This window comes from Gekko japonicus, unplaced genomic scaffold, assembly GCF_001447785.1.
Source record: "Gekko japonicus isolate JY-2015 unplaced genomic scaffold, Gekko_japonicus_V1.1 scaffold2017, whole genome shotgun sequence".
NCBI classification, from domain to species: domain Eukaryota; kingdom Metazoa; phylum Chordata; class Lepidosauria; order Squamata; family Gekkonidae; genus Gekko; species Gekko japonicus.
The window spans coordinates 123338-140802 of NW_015163662.1; the positions used below are offsets into that span (position 1 = coordinate 123338).

At 47.0% G+C, this 17465-nt stretch overlaps 1 protein-coding gene across 1 annotated transcript; it reads left to right on the forward strand.

Annotated features, from left to right (window-relative positions):
- Positions 1-6: 6 nt before the first annotated feature.
- Positions 7-5906, forward strand: POMK (protein-O-mannose kinase). The gene is made up of 3 exons (XM_015407733.1): positions 7-133; positions 506-814; positions 2538-5906. The coding sequence occupies exons 2-3, from the start codon at positions 518-520 to the stop codon at positions 3306-3308; spliced, it is 1068 nt and encodes a 355-aa protein (XP_015263219.1). The 5' UTR covers positions 7-133; positions 506-517; the 3' UTR covers positions 3309-5906.
- The last annotated feature ends 11559 nt before the right edge of the window (positions 5907-17465 follow it).

The window sequence follows — 17465 nt, forward strand, 5'->3', positions numbered from 1 at the left end:
GGGGGGGCTGCGGCGGGTCCAGGCCAGGCGACGGGGCCCTTCGCCCGGACGAAATGGTATCCTTAGGTGGCGAGCCAGAGCTGACGGCCCAAAGCAGCGGTGCTCCTTTCCCAAGCAGGGCACCGGAGGCCAGGTGGGACTGTCTGCCAGAGGGCAGCCTGGGGCCTGGGTCTGGAAGGATCAGGCCTCCTTGTGTTCGAAGCAGATGGCCAAGCACTGAGTGGGATAGTGGAGCTCTTCATAGGCTGGACTCTCCTGTCTCCCTGTGTGCAGTCCCCTCTCCTGGGTCCTCATGGCCTGTGATGATACCGCCGTTGTTAATGGATCTGTTGGTTTCCCTCTTCAATGTATTTCTGTGTTTCAGGGTTAATGACGGCATAGTTGACAATGTGCAAAGGTCTTGACAGTATCATAAAGCATTTCAAAAACGTCTGAGTTAGATGTCTGTCCCGTCCCCAGAGACTGCTGTGATAAGTGTCAAACTTGTTGCTCTTATCTTTTATAGGAAATCTGAAAGATGACAGTTACAACATGGAGAAAAAAATCCCACAGTGTGAAAAGTGACCTTATGCCAAAGCTGATCCCTCCCATTTTGTTTTTGCTGCTGGCTATCCTGCTGGTGAACCTGGTCCTCTATCAATACCTCAGCAATGTCTCTGTTTCCTATGGAAAGACCGACATGGGACTCGGCGTTTGTCCATACGGTTACTTCCAATTAGGTACCCTGAAGAACTGCTCGCCATGGTTGTCTTGCGGGATCATAGGAGGAGAAGTCCGCAAATTGAAACGCGTGGGTGAAGGTGCTGTGAAAAGGGTCGGTTGATCATAACAGAGCTTGAAGCTGCCAAAAATATTGTTCTTGGAGTTTTATAATTTTATTTCAACAGGTTATATTGAATAAATATGCCATGTGCAAGTTAAAGTGAATGGACATAGCAACACAGTGATGTAATACAATAAAATCTATGTATAGATTGGCTACAATAACAGTAAGCATTAAGTATTGTTATGCTATGACTGTTTATAATAAAGTTTAGAGAGAAAAATAGGCTTTAAACTATGCATTGATGTGAAGCCACTCCCCCACCAAAGAAAGTTTGGAGAGTATATTTTAAAATGAGGACTTTCATAGGGAACACACACACACACAAACAGAAAAACCCTTGTGAAATATTGTCTCTCTTTTTGAATGAGTTAAAAAAAGAGCCAATTTGATGTAGTGGTTAGGAGCGCGGACTCTAATCTGGGAGAACCCGGTTTGATTCCCCACTCCTCCACTTGCACCTGGCTGGATGACCTTGGGCAAGCCATAGTTCTGATAAGAGCTGTTCTTGAAAAAGAGCTGTTTCTGTCAAGAGCTCTCTCAGCCCCGCCTACCTCACAGGGTGTCTGTTGTGGAGAGGGGAAGGGAAAGGAGTTTGTAAGCCACTCTGAGACACCTTTGGGTAGTGAAGGGCGGGGTATAAATCCAATCTCTTCTTCTATTGAGATTGTATGAGAGTTTCTGTCCAAATAATACTTTATGGAATTTGTTTTTTCCTGACTCTCAGATGGCAAAAATCAAGGTAACATGTCCTATGGCAGCATAAAGGTGTAGCAGTTTGCAGTTCTTGATCTCAAGTTTTGGGTTTATTTGCAAGTTTTCTAATAGAAAATGAAGTCATTTAGACTTTTAAATTTCTTGAACATGCCAAATAGGTACAATTTTATATGCTAACTAAGTTTAGTTTATTATTATTACAGTCTTAAGACCAACATACAGAGTAAGCATAACATGTGAGGGAGAGAGAAAAACCAGTCATAATATACAAAAATAGAAATCTGAATTTAAGAACTTTCAAACTGAAATTCCCACAATCTAAGAATTAATGCACAAAACCCAGCGACTGAATGTGTAGCGAATTAAGTTGTAAATGATGCATTTCGCGTTGTCTAATCATTAAAAGTAGTTTGCCAGAAAGTATTGCATATATTTCATTTCCCTTCGCCAAATTAAATAACATTTTTTCTATGTCTTCAAAATTTCTAGAACTAAGTTTGAGTCCGGTGGCACCTTTAAGACCAACAAAGTTTTATTCAATAAGCCTTTGTATGCAAGCACGTTTCTTCAGATGTGTGCTTGTCCACACAAAAGCTTATACCTTGAATAAAGCTTTGTTGGTCTTAAAAGGTGCCCCACTGGACTCAAATGTTGTTCTGCTGCTTCAGACCAACACAGCTACCCACCTGAATCTAGCTTCAGAATTTCTAGAATTGTTTACATTGTGCAAAACCTTCTCAGCACTTCAAATACTATATATAACTGCTTATTAATATTCTTTTGCTGTTTAATAGGACAATTAAATGTAGCATTCTTTATAGCAGACAAGATTCATGGTTGATTTGTTGATCTTAAAGGTGCCACTGAACTCAAAGTTTCATGGTAGTCCAATAGAACCAGAAACGTAGAACCAAGTGAGCGAATTAAAAGTTAATGCTAGGGGCTGCATTATGTCTTTGGGGGGAAAATAAAATTGAATTCAACTCCTTTCTTTTAGGTCTTCCTTTCTGAGTGGAAGGAAAACAAAGTTGCTCTTTCACAGTTAACAATGCTTGAGCTACAGGAGGACTTTCTTCATGGACTGCAGATGCTGAAGTCTCTACAGGGCAAGTATGTGGTCAAACTCGTTGGCTTTTGTGCGGAGGATTTCCTGATTCTAACTGAATACCATCCCTTTGGCTCCTTGAAGAATCTGAATCAGGTACTGAACTTACCAAAGTACAAGGTCTTCAACACATGGCATCGCAGGTTCATGCTGGCTATAGATTATGTGAGCATCATCCATTACCTGCACAACAGTCCTCTGGGCACCTTTGTGATGTGTGACTCCAGTGACTTAGATAAAGTACTTTCGCAGTATTTACTAACAAGTGACTTTCACATTGTTGTAAATGACTTGGATGCCTTGCCCCTTGTGAACAGGAGTGCTGGAGAACTGGTCAGGTGTGGCCATCAAGAGCTTCAGGGTGAGTTTGTAGCTCCTGAGCAGCTTTGGCCTTATGGACCGGAAGTGCCATTTGAAGACAGCCTCATGCCACCATATGATGAAATGACAGACGTATGGAAAATCCCTGATGTTACAAACTTTCTGTTGGGAGAAGTAGAAGGGAGTGACCTGGTCAGGTTTCATTTATTTGATATCCATGTGGCATGCAAGAAGAGCCCAGCCGAAAGGCCGTCTGCTGAGAAGGTTTTGGACTCATACAGGAGAGTTCTAACATCTCTTGTTCGAGGAACAGTAATGCCAGGGACCAGGGACATGTTATAGGAATCTTGTAGACTATGTTTGGCACCACGGCTACACTTGCCACGTAGTCTTGCCTGCCTATAATGAAATGTACACAGGGCTGTAACTAAGGGGGGGGGGAATAATCTCTCTGCTTATTCAGTCTCCTAATCAATATCGTCCTCCCACTGTTTTCTACTGTCACCGGTTTCTAAAGAATGGGAGAAAAATATCAATGATCTAGGTTTGAAAAATTACAATTTTTTAATCTAAGATTTCCTTGCCTAAATCATAGACTTGGCTTGCTAAAAGGAGTTAGATAATTGCACATGGTACTTTTCTGTTCTCGTTCCATTTCTTAGTCATAGTCTCTGCCTACTGTCTGGTAAAACTGCACATTCCAGTACAAAATTATTATACAGGGATCTGTTTCTATGTAGCAGGATCTGAAAATGAAGTGAGTTAGATGCCTGAACTCAGCTGTCATCAGTATAGGAGTAGGTTACGTTTTCATAGATGAGTGCTATGTCCAGAACACTGCTGCCCAGTGCGGGAGGCAGAACTAAATGCTATGAAGGAAACTCTGTAAGATCACGGAGCTGATGGTTTGCATTGCAGGTGCATCTGGTTTTCTTAAGCATTACTGTAACTAAGGGAGGTGGCAACACTCCCTGCTTATTCACTCCCCGATCCAGATAGCCTCAGTCTGGCCTGTGGCCTCTGCCTCTGGTGTTGCAGAGCTCTGTTTGCTTTGCTCTGAGGTCTTCTGGTGAGCGGCTTCTAGGCTGTTCTGGATACCGAAGACAAGGGCGCCATTACTGAAGCTGAGTAATTTCTCCCTGGCCAGGAGTCGGGAGGATGACCCCAGGAGGACCCTGAAACCAGGACACGAAGGCCCTGCTCCTCAGTGCCTCCACCGCTCCTTCAGCGAATTCTCTCCTTTAGCCCCCATCGAGCATCCGTACAAAAGGCTTCCCCTTTTCATTCTGCCATGGGCACATTCTCTCTGGCAATATATAGCCTCTTGGCCAGCCTTCGCTACCTCTCAGGCTCTGAGCCCCACTGGTTCATAATTAGGGACCAATGAGAATGGACAGTTGACCAGTCATTTGTGGTTTCTGTTTGGGTGTCTTTTTTCTTCTTCCGGAAATGGAGGGGGGAAATGTCTCAATTTTACTCAAGTCAGTTTTGGTGGCTGGAAACAGGAGAGGCCTTTACAGGACTCAGAAAAGGGGACTCTTGAGGAATCATATTTTCTTTTTGATGGTCCTGGTGTGAAGAAAAGCTCTTATGAAGAGATTTTGAGGTGGCCTTTTGAACGCACCCAAAAGGAGGGCAGGAGGGTCTCTCCAGGGAAGGAGGCTCCAGAGAACTCGTAGAGAAGGGCTGCTCGGTCAGCGTCAAAAAAGGCCACTCAACCCCCAGGGTAGTTTAGGCACACTTGGATCCTCTTCAGCTCCCCGGTCAGGGTCAGGAGAGGATCATGGCCTTCTGCGGCAGCACGGTAACCACCATCCCACTTCCCCACAGCCCGGATCCCTTCCTCAGTACCAAAGGTGAAGTCTCCCTCCTCACAGACTTTCTGGCCACCCCCACAGCCCATTCTTCCTCACTTCCCACCAGGACTTCCCAGAAATGGCGGCCTGCTCTGAACCCCTCACAGCCCAGCACAATACCCCACGTGTCAAATCTCTCAGGATTGTTGGGCAGGGCTTGAGCTTTTTCTCCATCTCTCACGCTTTTCTGACCCTCAGACAGGATAAGTTCGGGATGGGCCGTGTCTGGATACAGAGTCACATTCGCTTTCTGCAGGTCAGATCCAGAATTTAGGGTGTCTTTGAATTGCTTCTTCATGCCCTCCAAAAGGGGATTTAAATCCGATAAGTCCCAGATGCGCCACTTCAGTGCAAGAGGAAAAGCCACTGAATGTTTGGGTGTCTGCCCCCCTTCTGTAAAGGTTCTCCCCCTCCCTCACGGGTGTCAACATCATAAGTGATCTTCATGGGGGAAATAACTGGGAGGCAGTTGCGGGTGAGAGAAGATTCAGCCTCGTACGTGCCCACCCGTCCACCTGTTTGCACAAATGCACGTTTGGGCATATGTTTTGCTGATACACTTGCTGACCCTGCTCTGTGAGAGATGCAGGCATGGGCTGCCGCCTTGCCCCATTAAGAGGCTCACAAGCAGTAAATGTCATGGCTGTCTGGGGCCCACATAACTAACTGCTGGGGTGCCGTGGCCTATTCAGGATGATGATGCAATTCTGGGCATGCTAAAGGGGTGAGTGCAGCATTTTCTGGGGCTGGTCTACGCATTGCCTCCGGCCCTGCTTTGAAGGGAGTGCCAGCCATGACGCAACTGCACTCTCCCACCCACTGTGGCCAGCTTGCCAGAGATTAGGAGACTCCCCTTCCCCAGCTCCAGAAAGAGGAGGCCATGTGGGGGGATGGGATTTCTCAGTCCTCCTGGGCTTGTGCCTCCAACAGCACTGTTCCCAATCCCTAGCCAGAAGTTCACAAATGGCTGACTTAATCGAAACTGCACTGACCACAGGAAGTAATGAAGGAAACCTGTATTTCCATCCTTTATTTTTAAAAACTCACAACATCCTTGTGAGGTAGGTTAGGCTGAGAGTGTGTGACCGGCTCAAGGTCACCCAGAGCAAGCTTCCATGACATGAGTGAGGATTCGAACTTGGGTCTCCCAGATACTAGTCCAACACTTAACCACTACACCGCACTAGCTTTATAGTGATAAGCTGTTGTCTTTACTGGAACACTCAACCGATGCTAGTCTGGGCCTAGACAAACAAGGGAAATAATATGTCCTGTTGACCCAGGTGCTAGCTAATGTATATTCCTGGTTGAGAGGAAGGCATCTTCGAGAAGCTAGGGAGGGATGATGGGTGGGAAGAGCAGAAGGATGAAGATCTCTGTGGCAATCATCCCCAGAAGGCCCACCTCCTTTCCAGGGCTCGGAACCAATCGTTGTGATTTTGGCCAATTGGAGCCCACAGCAGGTGGGATTTTGGTGGCTCTGGAGGAGAGTGGCAGTTCAGTTGGGGTTTCATTTGGTTGTTAGTTCAGGTTTGGGGGTCGGGTTAGGGAAGAAAGCTTGTTTTAATGTTGACAAATCAGCATCCTGTTAAGGGCCCAATATTCCTAACTTCTGTGTACAGGTTCTGTGGACAGGAGCTCTGTGTGGTAAAAAGAACAACCTTCTGGTTGCCTGCCCCCCCCCCCGGGCCACTGGCAGGGGAGGGGGGGGAGTAGGGTTGCCAGATGCAGGCTGGGAAACTCCTGGAGATAACCTGTCTGGAGAAAGGGGAATCAAGTTTTCCCTCAGGGCTTAGTTACCTTAACTGAGGCTCAGCTACAAAGTGATCACTTTCATTGGGGAAAGCTTGTAGCCTTTCTTTCTTTTTTTTTGGGTGGTGGTGGTCAAAGTGAGAATTAGTTCACTGTATACTAAAACATTTCCACACAAGATCATTATCCTGTTAAATACATTATCTCCCCTTAAATAAACATTTGTCATTCATCTCCATCTGTGTCTTGTCTGTCTAGTCAAATACCTAGGACAAGGTGATTTCTGTTTGCCTCACAAATCATTACAGCCTTGGTCTAGAAAGTTCCCGAACAGGAGACCTTTAGAGAGCATGTGACGTCCTTGCTTATTGAGCTGATGGTTTTACCTTTAAAACACACACTGTGTACATGAACTTGGTAGATTTCTGCTGCCACCAGGAATTAAAAAATCCAAATCTCTCTTTTGGTAGAATGACCCAGGGTCTGGGCACTTCAGAGGACTATGTGGCTCTGAGGAAAAACTATTCTGATTGCTGGGATAAATTTAAACAAAAAATGATTTATTTAATAAAGAACTAAATAGGTTTCTGGTTAATTTGAACTCTTGCTGAAGAAAGGAACTTGTAACTATAACTGGCAAAGCTTGGTGTCACAGTCTCTCAAATGCCACTCTGACAGGCTTAGACACTCAGTCTAATCTCATATATATCTAGCCACACAGTCTAAACCCTTCGTCTTATTCACACAGAATAGACTCAAATTCCCATAGTCACACAGACTAAACCATTTGTCTTATTCACACAGAATAGACTCAAACTCACATAGTCACACAGATCATGCTCTCCCTTCAGATTTCACACACAGAATCACCTCATACACCCCTCCTCCGACACTCCAAGTCATCAGCCAATCACATCACACTTGTCTCCCCTCACATTACTGCAGTCACACTAAACATTTAAAGAAACACACACACCAAAAGTGGAATCATTACAGAGCACCATAACTTACATGCTACCAACCATTTTATTCAAAGCCTGTGTGTCTCCTTTCCCCTTTACTTGATCATGGCTAGTAGAGGTTTACAGAATCCATGGGAGGCACCAGAGTTGGTTTCAGATTCTTCCGTCCAGGGGGCACGTGCCTCCGAATCTTCCTTCCCTTCCTCTCCCACCATGGGATGCCCCAGTAACTATCTCTGAAAAGATATTGCCGAGCGGGAGAAAGTACACAAGAGGGCAACCAGAATGATTAAAGCGTTGAAGTGCCTTTCCCAGGAGGTGATATGATAGCCACCTTCAAGTACTTGAAGGGCTGTCATATAGAGGATGGTGCAGAGTTGTTTTCTGTTGCCCCAGAAGGTTGGACCAGAACCAACAGGTTGAAATTAAATCAAAGAGTTTTCAGCTAAACATGAGGAAGAACTTCCTGACAGTTCGAGCGGTTCCTGAGTGGAACAGGCTTCCTCGGGAGGTGGTGGGCTCTCCTTCTTAGGAGGTTTTCAAGCAGAGGCCAGATAGCCATCTGACAGCAATGCTGATTCTGTGAACTTAGGCAGAACGTGAGAGGGAGGGCAGGAAGGGTTACCTCAGTGCTTAGTTCTTGTGGACATTTTTTACACGCCCAGGGGAATGCTGATTGCCACTTTGGGGTCAGGAAGCAATCCTGGAGGTTTTTTGTCATCTGGGTGTGGAACAGGGGTCACTGCGGGTGTGGAGGGGGAGGTAGTTGTGAATTTCCTGCCTTGTGCAGCAGGGGGTTGGACTAGATGACCCTGGAGGTCCCTTCCAGCTCTCTGATTCTGTGAAAGGCTGGAACTTTGCAGTTTAGAAGAAAGCTGATGAAGGAGAGGGGAGCATGGCAGAGGTTTGTGAAATAACTGACTGGGTGGAAGAAGTGGATAGACCCTTTTCTCTGTCCTGAACCTATTGCCCATCAGCTTCATTGGGTGCCACTGAGTTCTCGTATTTTGGGACCAGCGCGGGGGAAATTGTCAAAGTCACTGCCACTGGATGTAGTGAGGGCCACAAGCAGAGATGGCTTTAAAAGGGGACTAGACAGGATGCTGGACTTCTTAATTAATTTGTATGTATGAAAGCAAGCATGAACCAGGGTAGAATTAAATTTTCTACCCAAAACTGTGTTTCAGTAATTAGGCAGACTGTCATGTTCTGCTTTCAGCCATAAAAGAGCAGACCACAATCTGGCTCCCGGCTCTTCCTCCTCTCACAGGTCTTGCAGGGTCTACTCCCTGCACAGATGTTAGCCAAATTGCTCTATTATTTAATAAAGATGGGGAATTATAATTATTAATATGCAATTGGCTTATCTATAGGATCTGACCTGTGTATACCAGAGTTAGAATTCCCAAGAACCCAGGAACAGACAGAAACTGGGTGGATAAAATAATGATTTCTTTACTAAACATTCTCAAGCATACAAACAATATTCAAACACTCACACACACAATATAGAACTATAAGGAAGCAGAGGTGATTGATAGCTTATAGAGGGGTGATACAACCTGTCCAGATGTGTAGGGGTCCATGAAGAAAGGATTGTGGCCTAAACTCAGAGAGTTCAGGGGTGGACTGCCAGTTGGCATCATGGCAGAAAACACACGGTCTGAGGCCATGTGTACGCTGGGATATACCCATTGGAAGACAATGCAGACCAATGGGCGGCCCTGTGGGCTGGTCTCAGGTGAGAACAATAGATTTCCTGGACCAATGATGAGTCCCAGGGGTGTGTGGCATCAGGATGGGTGAGGCCTAGATGTGACCAATGAGCTTCCAGAGAGGCAGGGTCTGGATTTAACAACAGAAGCCAGGTGCTGGGTGGCTAGCTGAGTGGATTATCTGACCACTAATGGTCCTGGCCAGGGTAAACAAAAGGTGGGAGACGTCCCTGTTTAGCGTCAGGAAGGATCAATAATTTGAATGCTTGATTGGTTTATCCTGGGATCTTGAGGGACAGAGTAGAAAAGACAAGTATTCAGACAAAGAATTAAATAGACTTTAGATACTTTACCTGCTAGGACTCATTGTTATTCCATAAGCATAATCTCTGCTGGGAAAGATTGAAGGTCAAAGAAGATGGGACGGCAAAGGATGAGATGATTAGACAGTGTCATAGATGCAACGAACATGAAATTGAGCAAACTTCAGAGGACGGTGGAAGACAGGAAGGCCTGGCGTGATCTGGCCCATAGGGTCGCGAAGAGTCGGACTCGACTGTGCGACTGAACAACAACAATCTCTGCTGGGTGGAGGGGGAAGACTGGAGGCTTGCTCTGAGGTTGCCAGTCACCTGAAAATGGAGACCCCTTTTTCAGAGCTGTGGCTAGCTCTGTGTTTCAGAACCAAGAGTGCCTTCCTTGGCCTGAGTTTTGTGGGCTTCTGGGTCAGGTTAGAAGTGGGGTGCCCTTGCTATTGGGGTAAAAGGCAGCGCCTCTGGCAACACGGAGGCAGACCTGTGAATGAATTGTCAGATATAATTTCTTTTTATGCACTGGACAGCAACGTAAACAAGACGGGAAAGGCAAATTCGTCCTGATAAACATGTTCTGAAAAATCCATTTTCATTCCTCAGCCTTGCAGTTAAATTCAGCTGTCTTGATTGCACCAGATGGCCATGGAAAGTTTCATAGACAAATGTGTAAGTCTGAAAACCTGAATAAAGGGTCAGAGCATCCATTTTGCCCGCCTTGCATTATGGCATGGTAATTTCTCACTGTGTTAATATAACATAGGGGAAGGGGCGCACTTGGGAACAAAAGACAGCCTGTTTCACACAGATCTCATAGGAAACGGAAGACCACATTACCAAGGACATAAACAGGATACGTTTTGTCAGATTATATTTTGTCCTCTGTGTTTTGTGTTTAATGGATCAGGAACTATCAAGGTTAATGATAACCATTTAAACAACATGGTTACAGCCTATCATTGACTTTAGAAACTGGTTTCCTCTGGTAACTTCAATGAAGCAGGCTTTGTGTTAAACGCTAAGGCAACCGAGCAGGCTGTGTTTAGCACAAAGCCCTTCTCTGTTCAAAAGCTACACATGGGTTGTCAGCATCCAACTGCAAGTGAAATAGCAATGGGAAAAAGAGGCTAGACAAAAGCATCTTTTTGTTTCATAACCACGTATTAGAGGTTTCCCTCAACCTCTTTTTAAGAACCAGAAACGACTAGACATTTAGTGTAACAATGTGAACCATGTAAGTATCAGTAATTACTACTTCCAATACTAGTATTTGAAGCAATTGCTTTACCGACTCGTCTCACTTTCCCGTTAGTGGCTGGCTGGGGGATAGGATGGTCAGCAGCCAGTCTTGCCCATGGGACCAGGCTCAAGAGCCCCCTTAGTCCAGCAGCCTCCCTGTTCTAACAGTGACCGGCCCTTGAGCTGGCTGTGCAGGCCAGAGCCCTCCCCAGTCTCCCCCTGCTCCAGCAACTAGAGTCCAAGGGACTGGGAAGGAAGGCTCCATCCATTGCCAGGGCTAACGATGTCCACTGACACACATTTCCTCTGTGCATTTGTCTCGTCCCCTTTAACATCTTCTCGACCAGTGCCCAAGCGCTACCTAGCAACACATGGAACTGCCCCTTCTTGAGGACGGTCCTTGGTCCATGGCACCTCGCATCACTCTGAAGGGGAAATCACTCTCGGGGCTGTCAAGGCACAGAAAGGTTTCCCCCTGGACCTTGCAGTAGAGAGGGAATCTGATCAGATCTTCTGATCCGCAATTTATTTTTATTTTATTCATGTATAGACCTGGTCACTGAGCCTGAAGGGGGGTTACGTATTCTAAGAAACAGTTCAGTCTTGGAACTCCTGTAGACGATGCAGTGGGAATGGGGCTGGGGCTGGGAAGGGCCGTCAAGCGGCAGCTGACCTTTGGTGACCCCGATGGGGTTTTCAAGGCAGGAGGCGTCCAGAGGTGGTTTGCCATCGCTGGCCTCTGCGCCCTCACAGAGGGCCTGGGCTCCCCGGGTGGCCTCCCGGCCAAAGACTTGCCAGGGCTGGCCCTGCTTAGCTTCCGAGATCTGATGAGATCGGGCTCGTCTGGGCCACCCAGGCCAGGGCATGGCAGGAACAAGATTATAGAGTTGGGTAATGGTGGAAACAACAAGAAAAACAAAAACGTATGCTTTCTCTTTGAGATTCAAGGCGGATCACACAGCATGAGATAATTAAATCAACAGGATCCAATAACAGGCCCATAGCCACGGGGGGGGGCACAAGGGTGACACCCCCTCCCCAATTTGCCACGCTCCCTCACCAATCACCTGGAGCAGGAGGGGTCAGGAGGAGGCCTTCCCATCCACCCAATGGTCCAAACGGCGGGAGCCTCAGACCACTGCACTGGCCGGCTGCCTCTGTAATCCTGGGGGTGGCCAGCCTGGGGAAACCCGGGGAGTTTTGGCAGGTTCTGGCTCCCTTTAAAGTGCGCTGCTCCAGCTCCGTTTAAAGTGTGCTGGTTTCCATTTCCTGGGAATTCCGGCTCGGCTGCTTCCTCCGGATCCAGTGGCGTGGCTCCCTTGTTGCCCTCGCCCCACGCGTGCTGAAGAAGTCTCCAGTTCTCTTTTCTGTTGGGAGGGGGGTGTCTCTATTTTGTATTACAGTTGTCAGGTCCCCCATCGCCACCGGCAGGGGATAGAAGGGTAGGGTGGCCAGATCCAGATTGGGAAACTCTTGGAGAATTCAGTATGGGCCCTGGGGAGGACAGGGAGCTCAGTGGGGTGTACAAGGCCACAGAGTCCATCCTCCAGAGCACCCTTTTCCTCCAGGGGGAACTGTGATCTCTGTAGTCTGGCGATGAGCTGTAATTCCAGGGGATCCCCAGGCCCCACCTGGAGGCTGGCATCCACACTTTGTATTTAGTTTTAAACAGAGCATCTCCTTGGCGTGCCGAAGTTCCCTCCTTGGTTCGGTCCCCGGCATTTCCAGTTAAAAAGACCAGGCAGGCAGGAGGTGATGCGAAAGTCCTCTGCCCGAGACCCTGAAGAGCTGCTGCCAGTCTGAGCAGACAATGCTGACTTAGATGAACCAACGGTCTGAGTATAAGGCAGCCTCATGTGTTTTCATGTGTCCAATATAACTTTGCTTGTCTTTGTTTAAGGTAATTTGGGGTAAGGGGATTGTTTAGTAGTTAGTAAGACGCAAGATCAGTTGTTTGCAGCTGGGTTGGGCACTGTGCCTGTCCATAGGTGATGCATTTACTGGCAAGTCAGTCCTTGCTAATATTGGCTAGATTTGCAACACCCACTGTTGTCTATGGATTGTGCAGGGGGTTGGACTAGATGACCCTGGAGATCCCTTCCAACTCTGTGATTCTACGGTGATGCCCCTGGTTTGAGTAGGCAATTCTGACCTACTTCACTTGTCTTTGTTTAAGATATCTCCCCCCTGGTTTGTTTAGTAGTTAGCTTGAGACCCTGATCAGGTAATTCTGACTCACTCTGCAAGGTCAATGGTTTGCAGCTAGGTAGGCCCATGTGCCAGTGGATGCCAAGGAGTTGGTCACCCCATTTGTTGTGTCACCCAATAATACTCATTGCTTGATGATCAGTAGTGATCGGTGCTTGGACAAACCTCAATGTATCAATTTAGGGAAGAATTTCTCCGTGCGGGACTTAAGTTGTTCCAATAAGCGGAATTTCGGTTCCTCTAGCACCTCCCCCCAAACCAATTTCTCCATCAATCGTCATTATACCGGGTTGCCTCCAGGGTGGCTCATGACCTGCAGGTGGCAGACCTTCAGTTATATTCCTGCCTCTTTACCCAAAACTACCTTATCTGTTGTAGTCAGATTTGTAAAGGATGGCAGACCAACTGAACATCTTTTGGGTTTGCATTCATTTTCACATTTAACAGCAGACTATATATCTGATCTACTGCTTCAAGTTCTAACAAGGGGTGTGCAAAAAAAAAAAGTTGGTTTTTTTCGGCTTTGGGTATATCAGACCCAAAAAATATTGGTAAATGCCAAATATCCTCAGCCCAATACCGGTAAAGTATCAGGACTGGGGAAATATTCGGTATTCCCAAATATATATTTAGGTCTGATAAACCAGATAGGAGGAAAGGAAGGCATGTAAAAATGGCTTCTTTCCTTCTGGAAGCCAGTTTGGCTTTCTTTGTCAATTTCACTCCCTGCCAGTCAGCTGTTAGATTTAAGCCATTTAACCCTAAGAGAGACTCCTGTCTCTGCCTCCCCTCCTCAAGCTGGGCCAGGGTAGCTACAGAAGGGCGGGCAGGCAGGCAGGGGGCCCAGGCAGGCTTCCATGGCTGCCCTGTGCTTTCCCAGCCCTCCTGCCATGGTGGTGGTGGTGGTGGTCTGGGAAAGCCAGGGCAGGCATGGAAGCCTGCCTCTTCCCCCCCCTGAGTTCTTTGCAGTGGAGATGCTCAGAGGGGGCAGGAAAAAAAGAAGGCACGTTTGAATGCCTTTCTCTCCCTCCCTGATCTTGGGGAGGGAAAGAAAGGCATCTAAACATGCCTTGGCTTCCCTGCCTGCGCTTCTCCAGAGCATTCAGGTCTCGTTGAATTTTAATTCTATCTTCTTGGGTGTTTGCTACTCCTCCCAGTTTGGGATCATTAGCAAATCTAATCAGTAGCCCTTCTCCCCCTTCACCCGGATCAGTGACCCAGGGCTCTTTTTGTAGAAAAAGTCCAGCAGGAACTCATTAGCATATTAGGCCACACCCCTGACTGCACTGCTCATTAGCATATTCAGCCGCATTCCCATGTTACCAGAAGTGTGGTCATCCAGCCACACCCACCTTTTGCTTCTTATTCTGTTTACCGGTCTGTGGTCAAAACCCTGGGCTCTTTTTGTAGCAGGAACTCCTTTGCATGTTAGGCCACACACCCCTAATCTAGCCAATCCTAATGAGTTTCTGCTTTTGGGTGTGGCCTGTTATGCTAATGAGTTCCTGCTGGGTGTGGCCAACTCCGGAGCCAGCCGGAACTCCGTTCCTGTGCGTTCCTGCCCAAAAATAGCCCTGCAGATCACTGATAAAAATACTGAAAAGTACCGGGCCCAAAACTGAGCCCTGCAGCACCCCGCTGGACACCTCCCTCCAATCTGATGAAACGCCATTGACCACCTCTCTTTGGGTGCGGTCCTCTAACCAGATCCCTATCCACCAAACTGGCAGTAGTAGGTGCAAAAAGAATGTAGGGGTCTTAGTAGACCATACACTGAACATGAGTCAGGAGTGTGATGTGGTAGCTAAAAAGGCAAATGCGATTTTGCTGTATCAACAGAAGTACAGTGTCCAGATCATGCAAAGTGATGGTACCACTTTAATCTGCTCTTGTTGGACCCCACCTAGAGTATTGTGTTCAGTTTTGGGCACCACAATTTAAGAAGGGTATAGACAATCCTGGGACATGTCCAGAGGAGGGCCACGAAGATGGTGAGGGGTCTGGAGACCAAGTCCCATGAGGAAAGGTTGAGGGAGCTGGGTACGTTGAGCCTGGAGGGGGGACGACTGAGAGGGGATAGGCTCGCCATCTTCAAGGACCTGAAGGGCTGTCCTAGAGAGGAGTGGGGTGGAGTTGTTTCCCGTGGCCCCAGGGGGTCGGGCCAGAGCACTGCCCCCTATATGGAAAGCCTGCTCACTACGTCCTGACGTCATCAACTGTAGGCATAACATTCCCTGAGCTCTGCAGTTTCCAGCTACTGTCACTAGTGTTTTAACTTGCAGTTTCTCGTGTACCCAACAAGATATTCTCTTGATTCTTTCACTGCAGTATTCCAGACACTTCACACTAGCTTACAGTGTTACTGAGTTCAGTTTCCCTTGCATATTTGAGTGCATGTTTCGTATAATTTACAAGCATATCAGAGGGGAAAGTGGTGGATGTCTATTGTATGATGGTAGTGTCAAATAACTTCTGGTTTTCAGTTTTACTTTTTATTTACCATTGACACAGCATGAGATAGAAATATGCACAAACTCATACTTAGGTAAGAAGTTTTCACATACAGTAAACAGAAGGGGGGGGGAATATTTCTACATGAGCCCTGTGTTGGATCCCCAAGCATCGAGAATAAATCCACGTTTTCAAGAAAAGCAAAATTTATTTCAAAGCGTTGAAGACATACTCAAACACGTTCTTTGTTAGAACTGGGGATACACAGGTAGGGTGAGCATAATAAAGGAAATTCAAACAGATACACATCCAATGAATAATATTCCCGCTGGCAGGCTAATGAAACGGTTGCGCGCCCAGTCCATGGGAACCAGGCAGAACATCAGACAAAACACAGGTGCAGTTCTCATGAGATAGCAATAGGCAAGCATTACAGCATCTTCTCCCCCACACATCCACCAGTAGTTATCTTATGCATTCCAGCACAGAAGCAGGATAGTAGAAACAAGCCGGGTGCAACAGGGTAAGGATATGTACACAGAGGTCACAGAAAACAGAATGGCAGCTTGCTGACATACTGCCCCCCTTAAAATACATCTAAAACACACCTCCCGGGTCGGGCGGGAGATCTCCCGGGCTGGGCGGGAGACCTCCCGGTTTGTCCGGGAACCTCTTGTGGAAACTACGGATCAGGTAAGGGGCCCGAATATCCCCTTCTTCCACCCATTCGCGGTGCTGGGGACCGAAATCAACCCATTCGATAAGGTACCAGAGTTTACCACGTTTCAATTTACAATCAAGGATATCAGCGATCTCAAAATGTTCATCCCCTTCCAAAATGACAGGTGGAGGAGGAGTAACTGCTGGTCTCCAGGGAGACGGGCCAGGATCCTTCTTCAACAGGCTCATGTGAAAAACAGAATGCAGAGCACGTAAATTCTTAGGCAAAACAACATCAACCGCCACATTATTTATGACTTTACGCACTTTGAATGGACCAATGAACTTCCACCCCAATTTCCTGCTAGGTCGCAGCATCTTAATGTTCTTGGTCGAGACATACACAAGATCCCCAGGTTTCAGATCAAACCCCACCACCCTACCCTTGTCTGCCTGGGTCTTGTAAGCAGCCTTGGCTGCGTCAAGCGTTTGGCATAGCAGAGGCCATGCATTTTGCAAGGACATACACCATGTATCAGCATCCCCCACAGGACGTTGGCCCATCCCCTCCAGGAAAGGGAGGGGGGGCTGTCGTAACCAGAAACAGCTTTATAAGGAGACATGCCCGTGGAGCTATGGACAGTGTTGTTATAACAATATTCAGCAAGAGGCAACAATTCACACCAATCATTTTGTTGATAATTAGTAAAACAACGAAGATATTGCTCCAGGGTCTGATTCACTCGTTCTGTTTGTCCGTCAGTCTCAGGATGATACGCGCTGCTGAGCCCTTGTTCCACCCCTAAAATGGAAAGAAGTTCCCTCCAAAACTTAGAAACAAATTGGGTCCCCCTGTCAGAAATTAATTTAGCAGGTAATTGATGAATTTTCACCACGTGAGACATAAACGATTTCGCCAACCTCTGAGCTGTAGGCAAGGAAGGAAAAGGCACAAAATGAGCTTGCTTAGAAAATAAATCAACAACCACCCAAATAACAGTGTTCCCTTTGCTCACAGGGAGATCAGTAATAAAGTCCATGGACACCACTTCCCAAGGCCTCGATGGAGTAGGGAGTGGTTGCAGAAGACCGGGAGGCTTGCCCCCCCTGGGTTTAGTTAAGGCACAGGTCTGACAGGATCGAACAAAAGTCAATAGGTCTTTGCGCATGTGTGGCCACCAAAACTGTCTGCGGATGAGTTGCAGTGATTTAACAAAACTCCAATGTCCTGCCAGTCTGGAACCATGAGCAGAATCCATCACTTCCCTCCTCATTGAAATAGGCACATACAGTTTGTCCCCAGAATAAATCAGACCTTCTGGGCTACGGACATAATCCGGCAATG

Bases quoted from the DNA above. Each gene is read 5' to 3' on its own strand.
- POMK (XM_015407733.1), top strand. From the start codon at position 518: ATGACAGTTACAACATGGAGAAAAAAATCCCACAGTGTGAAAAGTGAC. The intron at 815-2,537 runs GTCGGTTGATCA...CCTTTCTTTTAG, and splicing joins GTGAAGGTGCTGTGAAAAGG to GTCTTCCTTTCTGAGTGGAA.